The sequence below is a fragment of the Sceloporus undulatus genome, chromosome 3, assembly GCF_019175285.1.
Source record: "Sceloporus undulatus isolate JIND9_A2432 ecotype Alabama chromosome 3, SceUnd_v1.1, whole genome shotgun sequence".
Lineage (NCBI taxonomy): Eukaryota > Metazoa > Chordata > Lepidosauria > Squamata > Phrynosomatidae > Sceloporus > Sceloporus undulatus.
This window is the reverse complement of record NC_056524.1, coordinates 208,338,646-208,358,312: the sequence shown is the minus strand read 5'-3', so window position 1 is coordinate 208,358,312 and position 19,667 is coordinate 208,338,646. Positions and strand designations below refer to the sequence as shown.

At 42.9% G+C, this 19,667-nt stretch overlaps 1 protein-coding gene across 1 annotated transcript in view; it reads right to left on the bottom strand.

Moving 5' to 3' along the window:
- CFAP43 (cilia and flagella associated protein 43) overlaps window positions 1-19,667 on the bottom strand; it is a 76,405-nt gene that overhangs the window by 39,330 nt on the left and 17,408 nt on the right. The window contains 6 exon segments of the mRNA XM_042457719.1: window positions 294-463; window positions 11,619-11,722; window positions 13,333-13,481; window positions 14,020-14,100; window positions 14,914-15,030; window positions 17,744-17,875. Of these exon segments, the coding sequence (XP_042313653.1) occupies window positions 294-463; window positions 11,619-11,722; window positions 13,333-13,481; window positions 14,020-14,100; window positions 14,914-15,030; window positions 17,744-17,875 (753 nt within the window).

Here is a 19,667-nt window from a genome sequence, read left to right as displayed (position 1 = left end):
AGAGGGAGGATAAGTTCAGTGCCTATCTAGGCAACAGAGGGGGACACGCCTTCTGTGTGCTTTTAGCTGCAAAGACAGTAGGCTTCTATCAGTTGAAGGGATTGTATATGCTTTTCACTACTGTAAACACCTTCTGTATCCATTAATCATTGAATCAGTTTTCTTCTATCCAATGACTTTGTCTCAACTTGATTACCTTTGAACTTGAGGTGGTCCCGATCCAGGCCATAATTCACAAATAGTTAAGATTTGATTTAGCTTGATCAACAGTTTTCTTGCCAATAAGATCATACCTTTGCACTCAGATGATATTTACAGATGAAAGGTGCTAGGGTAGTATAGCCTAACACTGTACCATCCTTCCTCTTGACCAGAGAATATAGAGGGAACTCTAATTCATATACACGTTTCCGAATTATGTTCTCTTTTAACATCCCTCTTTCTGTGACACACTCGTCATTCTCTGCAGATTGAAAAAGAATCACAGTGGAAGGAGAGAGAGAAGTTACTTCCATGGTTGCAGGTTATTTTTTGTTTTTATTTCTGAAGGAATTAGTTGTGAACACAAGTGAACTTCAAGTTTAAGCCAGATTCAGGCTTCCACCAAATACTGAATTCCAACCAGAATGTCTGTACTCACTGTGTGTCCTCAGAGCTGACCCTATGCATGTAACATGCAGACTCTCATTTATCTGAGGTTTGGGCAAGCTCCCTCAAAACAATTATTCATTAAAAGCCTGCTTAAAAAGAAAAGTCTTTACCTTCCCACCAAAGGGAATTCCAGAGGATGAGAGAGTAGTAAGAAAGTTCTTGCCTATGTCACAGGCAAGCTTGTAATGGTGACAGGACTGAGAGAAAGCCTTAATACTCTGGCAGGTTCATATAGGGAGATGATCTTTCAGACAGTCTGGACCTAGGGAGAGTTCAAGTTTCAAGAAGCTCGATTTGCTCTAGGATCCATTTATTTGTCTTTTTAGCAGTTCACAATAGCTGTAGAATTCTTCCCCGGCACCACATTTCAAATGAGCTGATTTTTTTCTTATCAGCTTTCTTCACTATCCAGCTTTCACAACCATACACAGAAACAAGAAATGTGTGGTGGTTTGAGTGCTGGACTATGACTCTGGAGGCCAGTGTTCAATTCCCTACTTAGCCATGGAAACTCAGCAAGTGACCATGAGCAGGTCACATTCTCTCAGCTCAGAGAAAGGTCATGACCAACTCCCTTTGAACAAATCCTGTGAAGAAAAGCTCATGATAGGTTTGCCTGAGGGTTGCCATAGGTCAGAAACAACATGAAGGCACACAACAACAATATATCTTTACACTTCAAGACCTCGTCTAGTTCCTTAATAGCTCCCCTTCCAAGTCCTAGTTTTCTTCTGATTTCTTGACTGCAGTCTCCATTCTGATTAATGATTGAACCCAGATATAGAAAAACTAGTTCACTGTCTTCATTGTCTACTCTGAAAATATATTGTTTCTTTTCTTAATGTTCAGCATCAATGTTAATATGATATCATCTGCATATTTTAAATAGTTGATGTTCCTTCCTCCCGTTTTCATACCTCCTTCCTTCAAGTCTTATCCTGCTTTACATATGATACATTCAGCATACATGTTAAACAGACAGAGTGATAAAATGCAGCCTTGCCTAACCCCTTTGCCAACTGGAAACCATTCCATTTCTCCATATTCTGTCCAGATGGCCTAGCTAATCAGGACAGTCAAATGTTGTGGCACACCCATTTGTTTAACAGCAAGCCATAGTTTTTCATGATCTACACAACCAACGGCTTTGCTATAATCTATAAAGAACAGGATGGTTTTCTTCTGAAAGTCTTTTTTGGGCTCCATTCTCCAATGCATGTTTGTAATACGTGCTTTACCCTAGTGCTTCTTCCTTTCCTGAACCCGCCTGAATCCAGCATGGATGTCAGGAATTTCTTGCTCCATACATGGTAAAAGTCTTTGCTATAGAAGTTTGAGCATCACTTTGTGTGTGTATATGAGTCTTCAAGCCACCTGTTGACTTATGGCAAGGGGGAGCCATGAGCGGCACAGTGGTTAAATGCCAGTACTGCAGCCACGCACAGCCACAAGGTTGTGAGTTTGATTCCAGACAGAGCTCCAGGGTCCACTTCAGCCTTGCATCCTTGCATATGTCTCTAAAATGATATCAGCTTGCCGAGGCAATTAGCTTACACATTGTAAACCATACAGAATGCTTACATGCACTGAGAAGAACAGGTTGCTCACCTGTAACTGTGTTTCTTCGAGTGGTCATCTGCGAATTCACACAAATGGGTTATTTCTGCGCCTGCGCAGCAATCCTCGGAAACTTCTAGAATCTCTAGGCAGAAAGTAATGTATCTTTCGCAACTTTTTGTACAGTAGCTCCGCCCACCCATATATAAGGCCCTGGTGGCCCGCTCTTCTTCAGTTCCGAATGAGCCGCTAATCAGCGCGGCAACAAGCGTTGTCAAATGAGCAAACACTGAGGGGATGGATGGGTGGTGTTGTGTGAATTCGCAGATGACACACTCGAAGAAACACAGTTACAGGTGAGCAACCTGTTCTTCTTCGTGGTCTCTGCGAATCACACAAAGGGTTTAGACTAGCGAGCTATAGTCAGTGGAGGAGGGAGTGTCGATAACCAATAATCACATATTCAATAAGTATGTAAACCAAACACTGTGTTATTTATTAACAGGTGCAACAGGTGTATTGCATAGCAGAGAGTAACACTGCCCTCCCAAAGGCTGCATCATGCCTGGCCCTTGCATCCAGCCTGTATGTCTAATGAATGTCAAAGGCTGGGACCAGACAGCTGCCTTACACACATCCTCAAGGGGAATCCCCGTCAAGAGGCTGAGGATGCAGCTACCGCCCTGTTGCATGGGCTCTAACCCGACCTGGTAGGCTTTCTAGCCAGTTCGTAGCAGAGGTGGATGATACTGACCACCCACTTGGAGAACCTCTGCGGTGACACCGGCAGCCCCTTCTTGGCTTCGGAGTAGACACACAAACAGTCTCTCCGAACGCTGGAAGCGAGTTCCTGTCCGATAGACGGCGCAGCGCCCTGCGGACATCCAGGGCATGGAGCTGACGCTCAGAGTCTGTGGTCGGATTGGAGCCAGAGTCGGCAAAACAATGTCCTGGTGACGTGAAAAGCAGACACTACCTTTGGCAAGAAAGTAATGTCTGTACGGAGCACACCCTTGTCCTTAGGAACAGAGGAAAGGCTGGTCCATCCTCAGAACACCCAGTTCACCAGCTCGACGGGCTGACGTGAGCTACAGGAAGGCCGTCTTCCAAGTGAGGAGTCTCAGGTCCGTGTAGCTAAGGGCTCAAAGGGCTTGGACACCAGATGTGCCAGGACGGTTCTGACTCCACTGTGGCGTAGGGTCTAGAATCGGTGGATGCAAATTGTTGAATCCCTTAAGGAACCTCCTTATAAGAGGATCACCAAACAGGGAGGCTTGTCCTGGAAGAGGTAGTGAGATGAGATAGCCGCAGGTAGCATGATAGAACTCAAAGAAAGGCTGTGTCTGCCAAGGTCATAGAAAATCCGACCACAGGGATGGAGACACGGGATGGTAGACCTCCTTGTTGTAGAAAGGTTAGGAACCTATCCCATTTGTAGGCATAGGACTCCGTGTGGACAGTCTCTGAGCTGCCCTGATGAATCTGTACACCGGATGGAAGTGTCCTCAGGATGGAATCCTCCATGCTACCAATGGGAGGACTGCTCTCGGGATGTGAACTTGTCTGCCGTGGAGCGAGAGCAGTCGGGCCGGTGCTCTAGGCGGAGATGGTCCTGCGCTCGTTGTAAGAGCAGAGCAAACCAAGGCTGTCTGGGCCACCACGGAGTTATAGGATTGCATCCGTGTGGTCGGCCAACATCTTCGAGAGGACCCGAGTATGAGGGGAACGGAGGAAAGGCATATAGGAGGCCTTGAGTCCATTTGATCTGGAAGGCGTCCCCTTCCGATCTTGGGTCTCTGTACCGTGAGCAAAATTCTTACGGTGTGGGCGTCAGTCGGGAGGCAAAGAGTCGAGGAGGGGGGTTCCCCAACGATTGAAGAGTAGGGAGACCCCTCTGGATGTAGTCTCCACTCGTGGCATGTGGAAGGTGACCTGCTGGTTGGTCTGGTTGTTCTGGTCGCCGGGCAGGTGGATGCTTGTAGCAGTTTTGTGTGCTATGCACCATTCCCAAATGCGGGTGGTGGCTAACAACAGAGTCCTCGACTTTGTACCTCCTTGTTTTTGAGGTGTACATGACGTGGTGTTGTTGGTGAGAAGAAGCACCACCTTGTCCGTGAGGACCGACTGAAAGGCTCTGAGTGCTTTCTCCACGGCAAGCATTTCCAAGACGTTGATGTGGAGAGCAGCTTCCACCGGTGACCATTTGTCCTTTATTGTAAGGTCCAGCGTGTGGCGCCCCATCCTGTAGGGAGGCGTCCGTAGTCAGAGAGATGTCCGGCTGAGGGGTAGGAATGGGCATCCCCACACAGACGTTGTCGGTTGGAGCCACCTCGTAAAGACCTCTGTACGTCCTCGGGATGGTGAGAAGCTTGGTAAGCGTGTCTCGGCCGGAGTCGAACACGGAGAGGAACCAAGATTGAATGGGCCTCAGATGCAGTCTGCCCACGGTGTGACGAAAGTGGTGGAAGCTAATATCCCCATGGCATTTGCACTGCACGGGCCTGAAGACGTCTTCGGCGCAGGCGGGCTGCATTGATGCACAGAGGGCCTGGAACCTTCTGTGGAACGTATGCCGTCATCTGTAGAGAGTCCAGCGTTGCTCCTATAAAGTCTATTCGCTTGGTAGGAGTCAAGTTGGACTTGTCAAAGTTGACCTGTAGTCCCAGTGCTTGCAGCAGGGATAGGGCAAAAATCTAGCTGCTTGAGAAGCGTGTCCTTTGAGGATGCTGCGAGAGCCAATCGTCCAGTATGGGAAGACTGTGATTCCCTTTTGACGCAGGTATGCCACCATGGGTGCCATGCACTTGGTGAAGACTCTTGGAGCTGTGGAAAGGCCAAAGGGAAGGACCTGTGTACTGGTATGCCTGGTATCCGACAGCGAAGGCGAGGAACCTGCGGTGGTCCTCCCGGATCGCTATGTGAAAGTAGGCATCTTTCAGGTCTAGCGTCACGAACCAGTGCCTTCCTGTAGGAGTGGTAAGATAAGCAAGGGTTACCATCCTGAATTTTTTGTAGACAATAAAGTCATTGAGGGCTCGAAGATCCATATGGGTCTATGGCCAGAGTCTTTCTTCGGTACGGTGAGTACCTGGAAAAGAAGCACCGCTTGAACTCAGAGGAGAGACGGGTTCAATGGCGCCTTTGTCTAGAAGAGTGCGCACTTGTCGAGAAGGGTGTCCAAGGGGACGGTTGAAATGAGCTCCGGTTGGTGGGAGCTAGAGGAACTCTAGGGCAGCCCTGCGGACGATGTTAGTGCCCAAGAGTCCGTAGTAATGGCGGCCCAGTTGTGTGAAGAAAGGGCTCAGCCTGTTGGGTGACGGTGCGCGGGAACACTCAGAACCTCTTCTTGCCCCTGCCATCCTTCTTCCTTACCCTTGCTGGTATCTGGGTTGGGAGATTGGCGCCTGTCTGGTGGGGAGCAGGGACTGGATGACCGGCCCTGAGGGTTACTGTCCTGGTGATAAGGACGGTCCTGGGGCTGGAAACGGTACTGGCCTCCTGAGTGCCAGGGGCGCTGACCAGGAATACTCTGACGAGGGGATTTGGATGGTACGGAGGACATACCGTGTTCCGCCGCAGTCTTCATCGGTACCTGAAGCTGCGCTTCTCGTCTGTGTCTCTATGAAGAGGCCCGAGTTGTCGAAGGGCATGTCTTCAATAGCCGCCTTGGCCTGAGGGGTGAGGTCGGGGACCGGAGCCATGCATAGCGGCGGAGAGCTATGGAGCCAGAGAGGATCTTAGACGCACATCCGTGAGTGTCTGGCAGAGATGATTTGCTGTCCACGCATCAGGTGGATCTTGTTCTGAGAGCCGCCATCATACGCCTCCTGTCATGGCAGTCAGCAATGGTGGGGTCCATCTTCTCCACCAGAACTGGACGTGGCCCCCATGCAAGCCGCATAGTTGCGATCTTGAGGTCAAGGGCCGCCGAGGCATAAAATTTCTTAGCCAGGTCGTCTAACTTTTATGTCCTTGTCAATGGGCGAGGACAAGGCTTTGGGGGAGGTAGACTGGGCCCCTTCCACGATAGCTGAATTCAGCTTGGGGTTTGACAGCCAGGACGGCGCGGACGAGTGACCCGGTACAGGTTCTCGATCCTGCGCGAAGTTGACGAGATGGTGCTGGGTGTCCCAAGAACACTGGCAATCTTCTCTAGGGCGGGAGGTAACCGGCTGTGGAGCCGAGCAGAGCCGTGGGTCTCCTTTCCACTGGGTCGAGCGTCATCTTCGGGATGGGCAACCTCCAGCTTGAGGGCGTCAGCCATCCGTTGATTCTGTCTGCAAAGGCCTGAACGTCATCCATGGGTGAGGGGACGGAAGGGCCTTGAGGCACAACGGGGCGTCCTCGTCCGAGACGGGGGACACGGAATGAGGAGAGCCTGAGCCGGACCTCGAGGGGGATGGGCTCCGCTGTCTGAGGAGAGGTGGGATGTCCCGAGGTTGTCCCGGTCTCCCGGCGGAGGTGTCACCACCGGAAGACGGGCTCGAGAGTGAGCATGGAGGTCCCGACGCAGGCAGGACGGGTCAACCGGGATGAGGTACTGTCCCGTATGCTGGTCGTGGACGAAATCCGGGAACGCTGGAAGAGGTCCGCTCATGGTTGTGGAGCACCATGGTGTGCAGCTAGAGCCTCGTCGGCTGGTACCTAGCGTGGCCTGGTCCCGTGAGGCAGAGTGCGGCCGTCCTTGCAGGGGAGTCTTGACCTTGGCTCTGAGGGGAATGGAGGTAGGAGTCCTGAGCTCTCCTCCAATTCAGAGTCCACATGCACAATCGTAGGCTGTCTGCGGTACCGAGAGGTGACTGGTGAGAAGGACTCTGGCTCGGCGGCACCGTCCGGGAGGGAGCCGGTATAGAAGGATCGGGGTCTTCACCGGCTCAAGAACAGGCGATGTCGCGGTACTGCCTCGACTCAGGCGGAGGCACTGAGACCGTGCTTGGGGCCCCTTCGGCGGCTCTTAGCGGGCAGCGAGGACAAGCGAGCCCGCTTCTTGTCCCGGTGAGGAGTGTTTTTCCCCTCTTTTCTTGGGGGCTTGGGGGTATCCGCTTCCCAGAAGCTCCAGAGCGCCAAGCGGCTGAGACCTCTCGTAGAGCGGCAATGGTTCCGGTCCCCGTTCTTGAGGCTTGGGTGGACATGGCTTGCAGTGGGCACAAACTGCCCTGGATGTGTGCCTCCCTAAGCCCTGGGGATTTTAACCCGCACTTGGTGCTCTTGAAGAGGCCATAGTAAGAGGAGTCCGTTACCAGTCTCGAAGTCAGCCGTAATCAGAAGTCGTCCGTCCAAGGAAAGTCCGAAAAAATGGTCAAGTGAAAGTCCTGAAGGTCAAATGCCAGATTCCAAGAGAAGACAAGTGAAGTTCCTCGAGCTGCTTAGCGCAGCACGAATGAAGGAACTGAAGAAGGCAGGCCACCAGGGGCCTTATATGGGTGGGCGGACTACCGCCAAAAGTTGCAGAAAGTACATTACTTTCTGCCTAGGATTCTAGAGTTTCCGAGGATTGCTGCGCAGGGCGAGAATAACCCATTTGTGTGATTCGCAGAGACCACGAAGAAGAAGAGAAATGTACTTGCTATTTCTATGGTAACCAATGATTTCTGGGTTCTTAGACAGGAATACTAGAGATGATTGTGCTAGTTCCTGCCTCTGAATATAGCCTACAGAACCTGGTATTTGTTGGCTGTCTCCCCCAAGTATAACCATGCTTAGCTTCAAAGATCAGTGGAATCGGGTGCCTTTAGTCTAGAACTCGAATTTATAATTTCCCTGAGTGCTGATACTTCTCCCTCTACTGTGTGGATGGTGACATTGCAATTCCCAATAAATCAGTTTATGATAATTTTGCTATTAGTATACATTGTTGAAATAAATGCTCGCACTGGCATAACAACTTAACTTTATACAAGATTTAATTTTACCAGTAGTGATATTTGCCTGAAGATTAATATCTCTATCCTTGCCTTTTGATCTCTGGTGGACAAGCAGCACAATCACTTCAGTTGTATCCTTGTCTATGTCATAGACTGAGTTAGGTCATAATCTCACTGCTCATTTCTATAATGAAAAGAGTCAAGTTCAGCCAAGCAAAGCACTTAAAAGCCTATTCCTCTACTATGTATAACATATTAACTACACTACATACATAAATTTATTATTTTAGTTAGCAGGTCACATTTGTATCTTTGAATTCATGATACCATACATGGGTTCCCAAGCCACTGCTCACTCAGGTACCATAATACACAAATTTATTTAGCTTGAACAAGGTATATATGTGACTCTGCCCTAGACAATTTGTTGCCTTCTCTTGTAATAGGCTATTGGCAATGGATGGGGGTAGACTGTGATAGGGAGATAATGTTTGGGTATGTATCCCAGTGGTTTCTTCTTCACATATGTTGCACACACCCCAGCTCCTGATTATTACAGACATGCTTAATGATGTGAAAAATGCTGGGCTAAACTTGCTGTTGTATGTCCTCCTCATGAGTTTTGTATTATTTGCATGTGAGAAAAAGTGAGTGTTGAAAGAGAAAAGAAAGAAGAAATCAACAGCATGGTGTTGCCTTCACCCACTATTCGGCCTTGTCCATGCTGGCTCATCTAACCTACGATATGAAGATGCTGACTACCCCACCTACCAACACACATAGCCCTCAAAGTAAAATGATACTTACTCCTTCCTTAGAACAAGTAAAAAATTATCATTATCAACAGTGATACATTATTAACAATGATACTTAAGAATTTGTATTGTGGGACAGGGCTAAGAAGAGTGTAGTCTAACACAGACCTAGGATTTCAGGAAGCTGAAATTTCACAAGTTCAGGTATTACTGGGTGGTGAATCCCATGGCTATATATGCAAAAGGAAAAGAGTGACAGTTCTTGAGAAGGAGTTGTACAAAGCACATCACAAGCATCCATGGAAAACAAAAATAGGAAACATCTCAAAAGCAAATGGTTGATAGCTAACTCAAAAAGGAGTAAAAAGAAAATGGGATAAATATTAGAATTGAAAGAAGGACAAATCACCAGGAAGAGTACAGACATGTAGCCCAAGCTTGCAGGATATTATACAAAGCTAAACTCAGAATGAGGGAGACTGGTTAGACAAGAAAGCACATTAGAGGCAAAGGCATGATCGAGCAGACAGTGGGCCCTCTGTTCAGTAGGATGGAAAAATACTACAGCTCATACTAGTGATAAACTCAATACCTATACTGTTTCAGTTTTTTAACCAAAAAGAGAAGCATGTGCTTCCAACAAGCAATGAAGACCATGTGATCAGGCTTGCAAATCAAGATTGACAGGGGGTTAGTTAGAGATCACCTAGTTAACCTGAATGAATTCAAATCTGCAGGACTAGATGAATTGCATCCCAAAGTACTGAAAAAACTTGCTGATGTATCTCTGAACCATTTGCCATCATTTTAAAGAAATCTTGGACAGATGAGATGCCAAAGGACTGGGAAAGGGTAAGTAATAGTCCCAATATATTCTGTACTGGTCAGGCCTCATTTGGAGTATTGTTTTAGGTTCTAGGTGACTCACTTTAAGAAGAATATAGATAAGCTAGAGCAAGTTCAGGGAAAAGCAATAGGGATAATAAGATGTATGGAAAACAAAACATATGAGGAAAGATTGACGAAGCTAGGCATCATCAGCCTGGTGAAGAGAAGACTGAGGTTTGACATGATTGAGGCCTTAAAATACCTCAAAGGCTGTCACAGATATGAGGGGGCAGGCCTGTTCTCTGCTACCCCAAAGGGTAGGACTGGGTCTAATGGTTTGAGGTTGTGGAAGAATAATTTCAAGTGAACATGAGAAATAACTTCTTAAGAGCAGCTCAGCAATGAAACCAATTGCCTAGAGAGGTGTTGAGGTATCTTTCTTTGGAAGGAAGCTGGACAGCTGCTTTCTGGGATACTTAGCTGGAGATTTTGTACTGAACGGGCAGTTGGATTTGATGGCCCATGAAGCCCCTTCCAACTCTTATTCTATGGCTCTGTGAACAGAATTGTTGCTTTTGCTATTGGGATCCAGACATTCTTGCCCTGTTCCTCAGTGCTTCTGGGGCACTGAAAAACCTGCTCTAGGATATCTCCCAACTCTCTAAAGCTAGTTTATGAAGTGCCTGGTGAGCAGCAGGATGGGATCTGATTTCACTTGTGAAAGCAACAGAATCCAGCAGGTGTACACAACTAGATGACAGCTTATAGCTTCAAGCTTTAACCCAGTTATGTATATCACTGCCTTGGTTCCCACTCCAGAAGAAAGGTGATAAATAAATAACCACCACTGAAATTATTTCAGAATCAACCCCTCTTCATACCCAACAATTTTGAAGTGTGTTATAACATCACTGTAAACAATAACAAAGCAAATGGGGGAATAAACCATCCTTCTCCCCATTAAGGACCATTTTAAATATCAATACATTGTTGTAAGACCTAAGTGTTTTGACTGTTAGTTTAAGACAAGTCACATCTTACATTTGGATTGGAAAAACAGAATGGGGAGAGTGAAGGTTTCAATCTATATTTCCCAATGCTGAGCCACAATCCAAATTTGCATTCCAACAAATGCATTTACGGGTTTATCATATTACAAAAGAAAGACGAGAGACAGAGAAATGGATATGGCTTTATGCTTATTTTCTCACATGCCCACGAAGCACTTCCGTTCTACTGCCAAGGGAGATAATTGTAAACACATGGCTTTAATCCTGCTGGAAAAATCCATTTGGCAAAAGCCATGTACAGTATTTATGACTGGCTCCCTCTGGAGAGAGTACAGAAGTACTACAATGCATGTGGTAAGGTAAGCATAAAGCTGCTTCTATCTCACTGCCTTTTGTCTTTCTTTTTTAATGTGATAAGCCCCTAAATGCAGTTGTTGGGTGCAAATTTGGATCATGGCACAGCTTTTAGTTTTTGGTAGTGGACATCTATTACTACTCATTTGTGCTGTAAAAGTGTTTTCAAAAGATCTGAATAAATATGCTCAGTATTAGGACATTAGTTGTTAACTAAAAAGTGCTCAAATTTGAGTAACACAAATGATTTACAAACAGCAATTCATGCATTTCTGCTAGTGTTCCAGAACTTCTACTACACCTGTAGAAACTATACAAACATAAACACACATTGACTTATTTCTTAATTTTCAAAGTAATAAATGTTAGCAAAAATTCAACATGTTTGCAAAAATTCACACTCTAGAAATCAAGTTTAAATGGTGGCATGCAGGCAAGATGATACTTTCTCTTGGACTTATGAAACAAAATACCATTCTTTAATAACATCATTTGGTTCCTAGAAAGAACTGTTTGCTTTAAATTCACACAATAAATCACATCTACTAATATTCACAGCTGACACATTCAGGAAATAAATACCAACTGAATTTTCTTACCTATACACCCAAGGATTTCAAATAATTTTGAAGGAAAAGCATTTAAAATAAAGATCTGTCCATTTGTATTCGATGCTATGAGAAACTGACCACTTTGTTCATAGCTTGAAAAGAAAAAAACAAAAGAGATACATCAACATAGATAGCTTATAACGTGAAACATGGCAACTGGTAATAATCCTTAATGACTACAGTCATTCCAATTGTGCAAAAGGAACTATGCAAATTTTGAACACAGTTTATTTAACCTTGGGGTTAGTGCAAGATGGAGCAAATACTTAAGTTTTGCCTTAGTCTACAGCTGATCATCTAAACCAGGAGAGCATAACCTTTTCAGACCTTAAGGTGGCATCTGATCTTGGCTTGGGGACTGCACATGCAAGCATAAGCTCATACCCATGTCCAGTTTCCCGAAACATTTCAATCAGTATGTGGGGTGGGGATATTTAACTGCCCCTTCCTATCTGCCGAGATTTGGCGATTACAGGGACAGAGGAAGTAAAACAACTCTAAACCAGGAGTTAGCACCTGTGAGTTTTGGAGCTTATTTTCTGTCCAGGGACTCTCTGGAGCAACCAAAATGAAAAGAGAGGGAGAGAAAACAACCAACCAAATAGAATAGTAATCCTGAACAAAAAGTAGTAGTCTGAAGTTCACTCTCTTGATTTTAAAAAACAACTTGTTAAACAATGGTAAATAGAGCAAGGGAGTGTGCAATCTATTTAAATGCTGAGCTGGCATTCCTTGGAGCATCAAGGAGAGGCAATTCACCCCCTCTTCTTGCAAGGAAAAAAAACTGGTCTGAGGCTCCTGCAGAGACTGGGAACTGCAAAGGCAGTATTGCCCACCCCTCCTGTTAACATATACCTGGATTTTATCAATGGAATGAGTATAGCTTTTACTTCTACTTATACCTTAAAATGAAATACCTGCTGCATCATAAAAGCTAAAAAGAGTTCCAGTTTGAAACAGATCAAGAGTTTTGTCTACATTTAGCTGTGCACAGTGGTGAACAGAAAGCTGGATTCAAAGAGAATAACAGGAAGAGGAACAAGCAGTGATAGCTGGTGGCTTCCATATCTGTGGGTGACTGAACCATGTGGGATTTGGTTTGAACTTTAAAAGAGGAAGCCAAGAAGCTGTACCCTTTTCTCATAAGAGGTTCAGCCTCTTGGATAGTTTCTTTCAGACTAAAGCCTGGAATGGATTTACTGCTCCATTGACATGGAAGCCACCAGCTCCACTGGGAAAATGCTTTATTTGGAAAACTATTCATGCACACTAGGAAAGTGGTGCATCCAGGCCGAGGGCCTTATATTGAGCATGAGATAAAGGCTATTAGCCAGGATATCCCTGAGAAAGAGTATTCCCTGAGTTATATTCTCCGGAGGAACTCAGGGCCCCCTCATTCACATCAATATCTGTTTCTCACAGCAGGTAATGAATCGTGTGGGACTTGAGTGAAAGTGCGAGATGCAAACCCAAGAACTATCTCTTTACAGTCTTCTGCTCACCATGAAGAGGTGGAGCCTGGGAAGGGCAGTGCTCCAAGAAGGCCTAAAGCTCCTGATCACCTTATTGATATCTTGGAGGTGTCAAAGGTCCTGAAATTCTAACATACACCATCCTCAAGTATCACATATTTAATGGGCTCCTGCTTGTGCCTAGGATCGTATTCTTTTTTTTATATATGTATTTGCTAAGACCTACTTACTGGAGAAATTTCACAGGAATCTCAGATAGGAGAACTCGGTGAATCACTCTAGGAGTTTCAACTTCAGTAACATCTATGAAATAGACATGACCCTTTCCCGTTCCCACTGCAACACAATGAGAGGACAGGCTACAGGCCATTACAGTGACCTAGGAAAAGAACAAATAGCATTTCATTTCCCAAAGATAAATCCCATGGGGTTTTAGGATGCTAACAAGTATCTTTATTTTCTAAAGAAGAGCTTTTCCACGGCTGGGTTTCCTGAAAACACACCCCTAAATGTGCAAGGTTTAGATAATCTCAAAAATGTCTCAAGTAAAACAGCAAACTGTGAATCTATACATATAAAATATTATGCTTCTCATTCTATACAGTAGCAATCAATTTGCATACACACACACACACGCAGTGCACCTGCACTGCACATGGCTCCCAGTTTATGCAGAAGCCGCATGGGGGAAAAAACACTGGTGCACTTGCTTGTGGCCTGCACACTGAGGTGTTGTGGGCTCACGGCCCATTGTTTTCAATGAGGCACGAGTTTACATGCTTTTCCCCTTATGTGGAGGGAGAGTCTGGAACGGACCCCCCGCGTAAGGGAAGGGTCCACTTACACACACACACACACACACACACACACACAGAAACAATTCATGAATTACCAATTCAGTTTCCATTTGTGCATACCAAAACATGTAGAGACAGTTTGCTGACAAAAGCACCATCATCCAGCTGCCAAATATGCACCTCTCCTGACTCTGCGACAGACTACAATAAAAAAAGAAGGGGACATTCTGTAAATAGGAAACCAGAGGAGTAGTAACTAAGGTAGCAGGGGCATGTTATGTAAACTTAACTGCTACAGGACTGAAGGCCTTGAGATATATACAACATGTAAAAACACTTTTAAACTATTAAATAATTAAATAGCAATTAAACACTCCAGAGTTCTTTTTAAAAACAGCTATAAAATCAGACAGTGTTTTAAAAAAACAGCAAAAGAAGACACCCCTAATTTAAAGATCCAAGCAAAATACCAGTCTTCACTGGCTGCCAGAAACTCAGAGGCAATGGAGCCAACCTGACCTCCCATAGGAGGGAATTTCACAGTTGGTATTCTGTTACAGAGAAAGCCTGTCATGTGTACTCACCTGCTTAGTTTAACAGGGTGGCGGTATGCATAATAGGGCCTCTCCTGACATAAGAGATTTTCACATGGGCAAAACTGACAGGAGCATAGAGAGATACTCCTGTCACTATCATGCAAGTGAGTAAAGATTATAAGATGACACTGTGTGAAGTCTTGCTAATTGTGTCAATATCCCATGAAAAAAGAGGAATTCTATCATCACTTTTTATTCACTGGAAAGTGATTGGAGAATTCCTCTTTATTTATGGGATACTGACGCTATTATTGTAACATTGTCTGATGATCTTTGTGTAATTGTGTGATAGTGACGGGAACATCCCGCTATGCTCCCATCACTTTTGCCCATGTGAAAATCTCCATACTTAGATTTCTGGGAGGCTCATATGGGAGAAGGTAGTCTCTCAGATTTAAGGAAAATAGGAATTCCTTACCACACAGTACTTTGTTCCTGGAACAATAAAATCAGATCCTATAAACTGATTTAGACTTGCATCCAATAACAGGCCAACATCTTCATTATCATTAGGATTAAAAACACAGAGTGATCCCTGTTAAATGAAAGTAATTTGTTATAGGAAGGATAAAGTATTTGATACATGGTCATATCATTTGCCTTTTTTAATTTAAAATAATGACATATGCCTCTGTCAATTTTTAAGTATCCCATTTGATCTCAAAGTGATCAACAAGCACTCAGTTCGCTGGGATGAATTAGTAGGAATTAAAAAAAACCCTGTCAGTTATGCTCTAATTTATTTCTCTAGAATTGCATTTAAATTTAACTACTACTTTAGAACCATGGTTAATATCCATCATTTATGATAAGATATAGTTGTGCTATTTCCCTACAAAAGGTAATGCAGAATATATAAAGAATCTGGACTTAGATGTCCTTTTATGGGTGCTATCACTAGATAAATTAAACCAGCTAATAATACTAGAGGATATGCCAATCCAGTTATGGAAATGCCTCAAAGAAGTTCAATTGGTCTTATGCCCATTGTGCAAACTTTCCAGCACCAGGCAAAGACCTGCTATTTTTGTTTCTAGGCATTTAAAAACTATTGTAGTTTTTAATGGATAACATATAGGTAGATATTAGGAAAAAAACTGTGGGAATGGAAGATTAAAGATCTGCAACTATTATAGAATGAAGGTTTTAAAAGCAGTAGCTATGTTATTATCAGCTGAGAGAAAGAACAAAAGAAGATTTAAAGCAATTTGAATATGTGGGAGAAAAATCAGAGTTTGAAATACTATTAGATCCAGAAGATAACCAATAGCATAGTAAAATGTACAAATTCCTATGAAGATTTAACACTGAGAAAGCCCAAGTAAAACTCTGTATGTTTTACAGGCTGGGCATCAGATACAGGTCATAATTTGCAAAGATATATAGATCAAAGGACAAAATTTACATGTTCATAGAAACTTAAGGAAAATTTCTATAAAAATAATATATAAATGGCATATAACCCTATCCCCCAAATGCCAAAGATGTTCAGGGGAATATCTGATAGATGTTGGAAGTATAAGAAAGAGATAGAGACATATTTTCATCTGTGGTGGAAATGTAAAAGGATTAGAAAACATTGGTTCAAAATTAATAAGTGGATAGAAAGAATCTTGAAAATTAAGATAAATATGGAAACTGAATTGTATTTGTTGAATATGATGAATTTGGAAGATAAAAAAATAAATAAAAGAACACAAAAATTTGTTAACCTATTTCATTACAGCTGCAAGATTGGTTTTTGCAAGAAAGTGGACAAGTGATAAAATACCAACACATTTAGATTGGATAGAAAAGGTCATGGAATTAGCTTTCTTAGATAAACTTTGTAAATTGGTGAGAAATAATTCAGTGGAACTATTTACAAAAACATGGGATCCCTTTATAGAACATATTCATCCCCCAAAAGAAGATATCTGTTGTGCTGGATTTGATATATAGGTTATATTGCTTTTAATTTTGAATTGTGGTTAGGAAAAAATGGTTAGGAAAGAAATGGTTAGGATTTTTATTAATAATATCAGAAATACATAAATAGAAATAGATAAATGAAAATTAAAAGAAGACCAAAGTGGAGAGATTATTTTGCTAGTTTAAAAGGCAGTCAGAGAGAAGTGGTAAGTCAAATGTTAGCTTTTATGTTGTATTTCTTTGTCATTTTTAAGACATGTGTGCGGTGGTGGATAAGGTCTATATATACATCAGGATGTTTGTTTATATGTTTGCTTGTTTTGCTTATTTTGTTCTGTTTTGCTTGTTAAATGTTTTATGGGGGGGTCAAGATGTTTGTGTGTCCTAATATTAATAAAAACAAATTATTTATTTAAAAATCTGTTGTAGCTTTTACCACTGCTTTCCTATTTTATTCTTAACACTTTGTTTCTTTGGCTATATTTGTTAGCTTTGTTACTCCTTATTTTATCCCAATGCATTTTTAACCAAGTCTTGTCAAAAACATTTTGTAATAGCTGCAAGGAGGTCAAGGAGCTTGCATTAATTAGGTCAATGCAGGTTGAGTCTCCCTTATTTGAAATGCCTGGGACCAGGACTATTCTGATTTTAGTTGGGGTTTTTTTTTGGGGGGGGGGGTATTTTGGAATACTTGCGTTTGCATATGCATACATAATGAGATATCGTGGAGATGAGACCCAAGTCTAAACACAAAATTCATTTATGTTTCATATGCACCTTAAACACACAGCCTGAAGGTAATTTTATACAATATTTTAAATAGCTTTGTACATGAAACAAAGTTTGTGTACAGGGAACCAACAGAAAGCAAAGGTGTCACTATCTCAGCCACTGAAGAAAAAATGCTTTGGTTTTTGAAATATTTTGAATTTCAGATAAAGGAGACTGAACCTCTACTACAGTACTATATAGTGTGAACCTGAATAAGACAGACACCTCTTCAGTGAGAGTACTAGAAGAAAACAAGACCAGAAGTGCTAGTGTGAAGAACAAAAGTCCTATTATGCTCTAATTTTACTGGAACATATGCCCACAATTAATGTTAGATATTTTGGATTAGATGTGATTAATACACTGATTTCTTATCACAATTCAAGTTAGAATTTTTAATACACACACACACACACACACACCCATGGTTAGAATAAAGTTAACCACCAAGCACAATCTCATCTCTGCTATTTCCTCCATGCACTTCATTATGTGATACATGAAACAATTCTAATAAATCGAAAATCGAGGAAATTAGTTTAGCAATACTGCCTTGCACAACATACCTTTTCTGTTTCTACTAATAGGTAAATGTAATCAGGGGAGAAGGTAAGATTTGTAATAGGCTCCTCCATATCCAGACAGTCTTCCATCTCAAATGTTGTGCCTTTTATTTTATAACACCGCACAAAACCATCCTAAGCAAACCAAAAAACAGGATAATTATTGTGACAGCATCTATAGCAATCCATTATACCAAAATGACTTTTAAAGAATTTTAGAAATTGCTTGTGATCAAGTTAAATGGCAGGGCATACATCACAAGTAGATCTCCCGTCTTTTGATATTTAAAAAAAATTAAAAATGGGAAATGTTCAATCACAGTTTCAATGTCTCAGATAGTTTGGTGCTTGGATCACACATATCTGCAACCAGCTTCTCTGTTTGCACTTGGCGCTACTCCAGAATTGCATAATGGAAATTCTAAGACTTCTCTGCTTGGCCATTTTAGTCATGCCATCTTGATTTGTCATTGAAATTAAAAAAAAAAAAGCTTTGCAGAAAATTAAAAGAATGTACCTCAAACTTTGTGTCATATGATTCCTATTTCTATCAAAATATTACATATGAAAGCCTATTTAAACAAATAAATGCAGAGAATTCTCTTGATATGAATGTGATCTCTAGAATGAATTTACAGGGTGTCCTTCAGTGAGCCTCCCTCTCTGACTCTCAGTCCCCTTTTCTACATCAAGTCCCCTTTCCACAATAATGGTGAGAATAGCAATGTTGTTATAAGCAGTAGTGAGCAAGAAAATGCCTGTGAAGTGCTCTGAAGACTAGAAAAAGCTCTATGTATTTTATACTATTTGTAATCTTGTTTAGGGGCTATATAAAGGCAGAATACTATTTAATTTAATTAATAAACAAAATGTATTAATAAATAAAATTAAAATAAGTTAAAATTAAATTAAAATTAATGAATAAAAATTATATCTCCCACCAAGACATCCATCTCTCTAGCAATTAGCCCTCAAAATAAAATGCCACTGGTGTCAGTGGCAGAGAGACAAGTGCAGAAAGGGAGTGGTGTCAGTGGCAGCTGATGCAAACTGGGGCTGTGGGATGCAGTCACTGCAAATTCCAGAAATCAGCAAAGATAGAGCCAACTGCATTGGTATTATTCCTAGACCCAACTTCCTCTGCTGTCAGGTCTAAGCATGCATTGTACCCTTCTGCTTGACAGGAGGAGTGTTGAAATACATGAGTGCTGCTCCATTCTCCCAAAGATAGGAACACCCCTAGGGTATTAACATGGGTGGGGAGAAAGACATTAACGGTTAGTTGGAAATAGTTTTTTGGGCTATGTGGCCATGTCCTAGAAGAGTTTCTTCCTGATGTTTCGCCAGCATCCTTGGCTGGCATCTTCAGACAATGCTTGCCTGGAAAGGAGTTGGTATATATATTGTGTGACCTGGAAAGGCAGAAGTGCTTTGCATGTGTATTATTCTGTTGCTAATGGCAGGCCTCAGGGTGGGAGGGTCTGCAGAAGAGGATTAGTGTCTGCTTGATTAGTGCTTATTGTCTGCTGGGAAACCCCTGACCCTGGGAGTTTTCAACAGAACAATACATATGCAAATCACTCCTGCCTTTCCAGGTTACACAATATATATACCCAACTCCTTTCCAGGCAAGCAGTCTCTGAAGATGCCAGCCACAGATGCTGGCGAAACGTCAGGAAGAAACTCTTCTAGAACATGGCCACATAGCCCGAAAAACCCACAAAAAACTATGGATGCCGGCAATGAAAGCCTTCAACTTCACAGTCTGTTGGAAACTCTGCCAAAAAAAATTGTCCAATACCCCACTCCATTTAACAAACAAGCTTTCAAAAATGCATTTGTTGTCATCAAAGTTCTGAGGGGAGCAGTGTGGGTGGGGAGGAAAATAGCAGAAGAAAAATACAGTGGAATGAGAGTGAGTGATGAG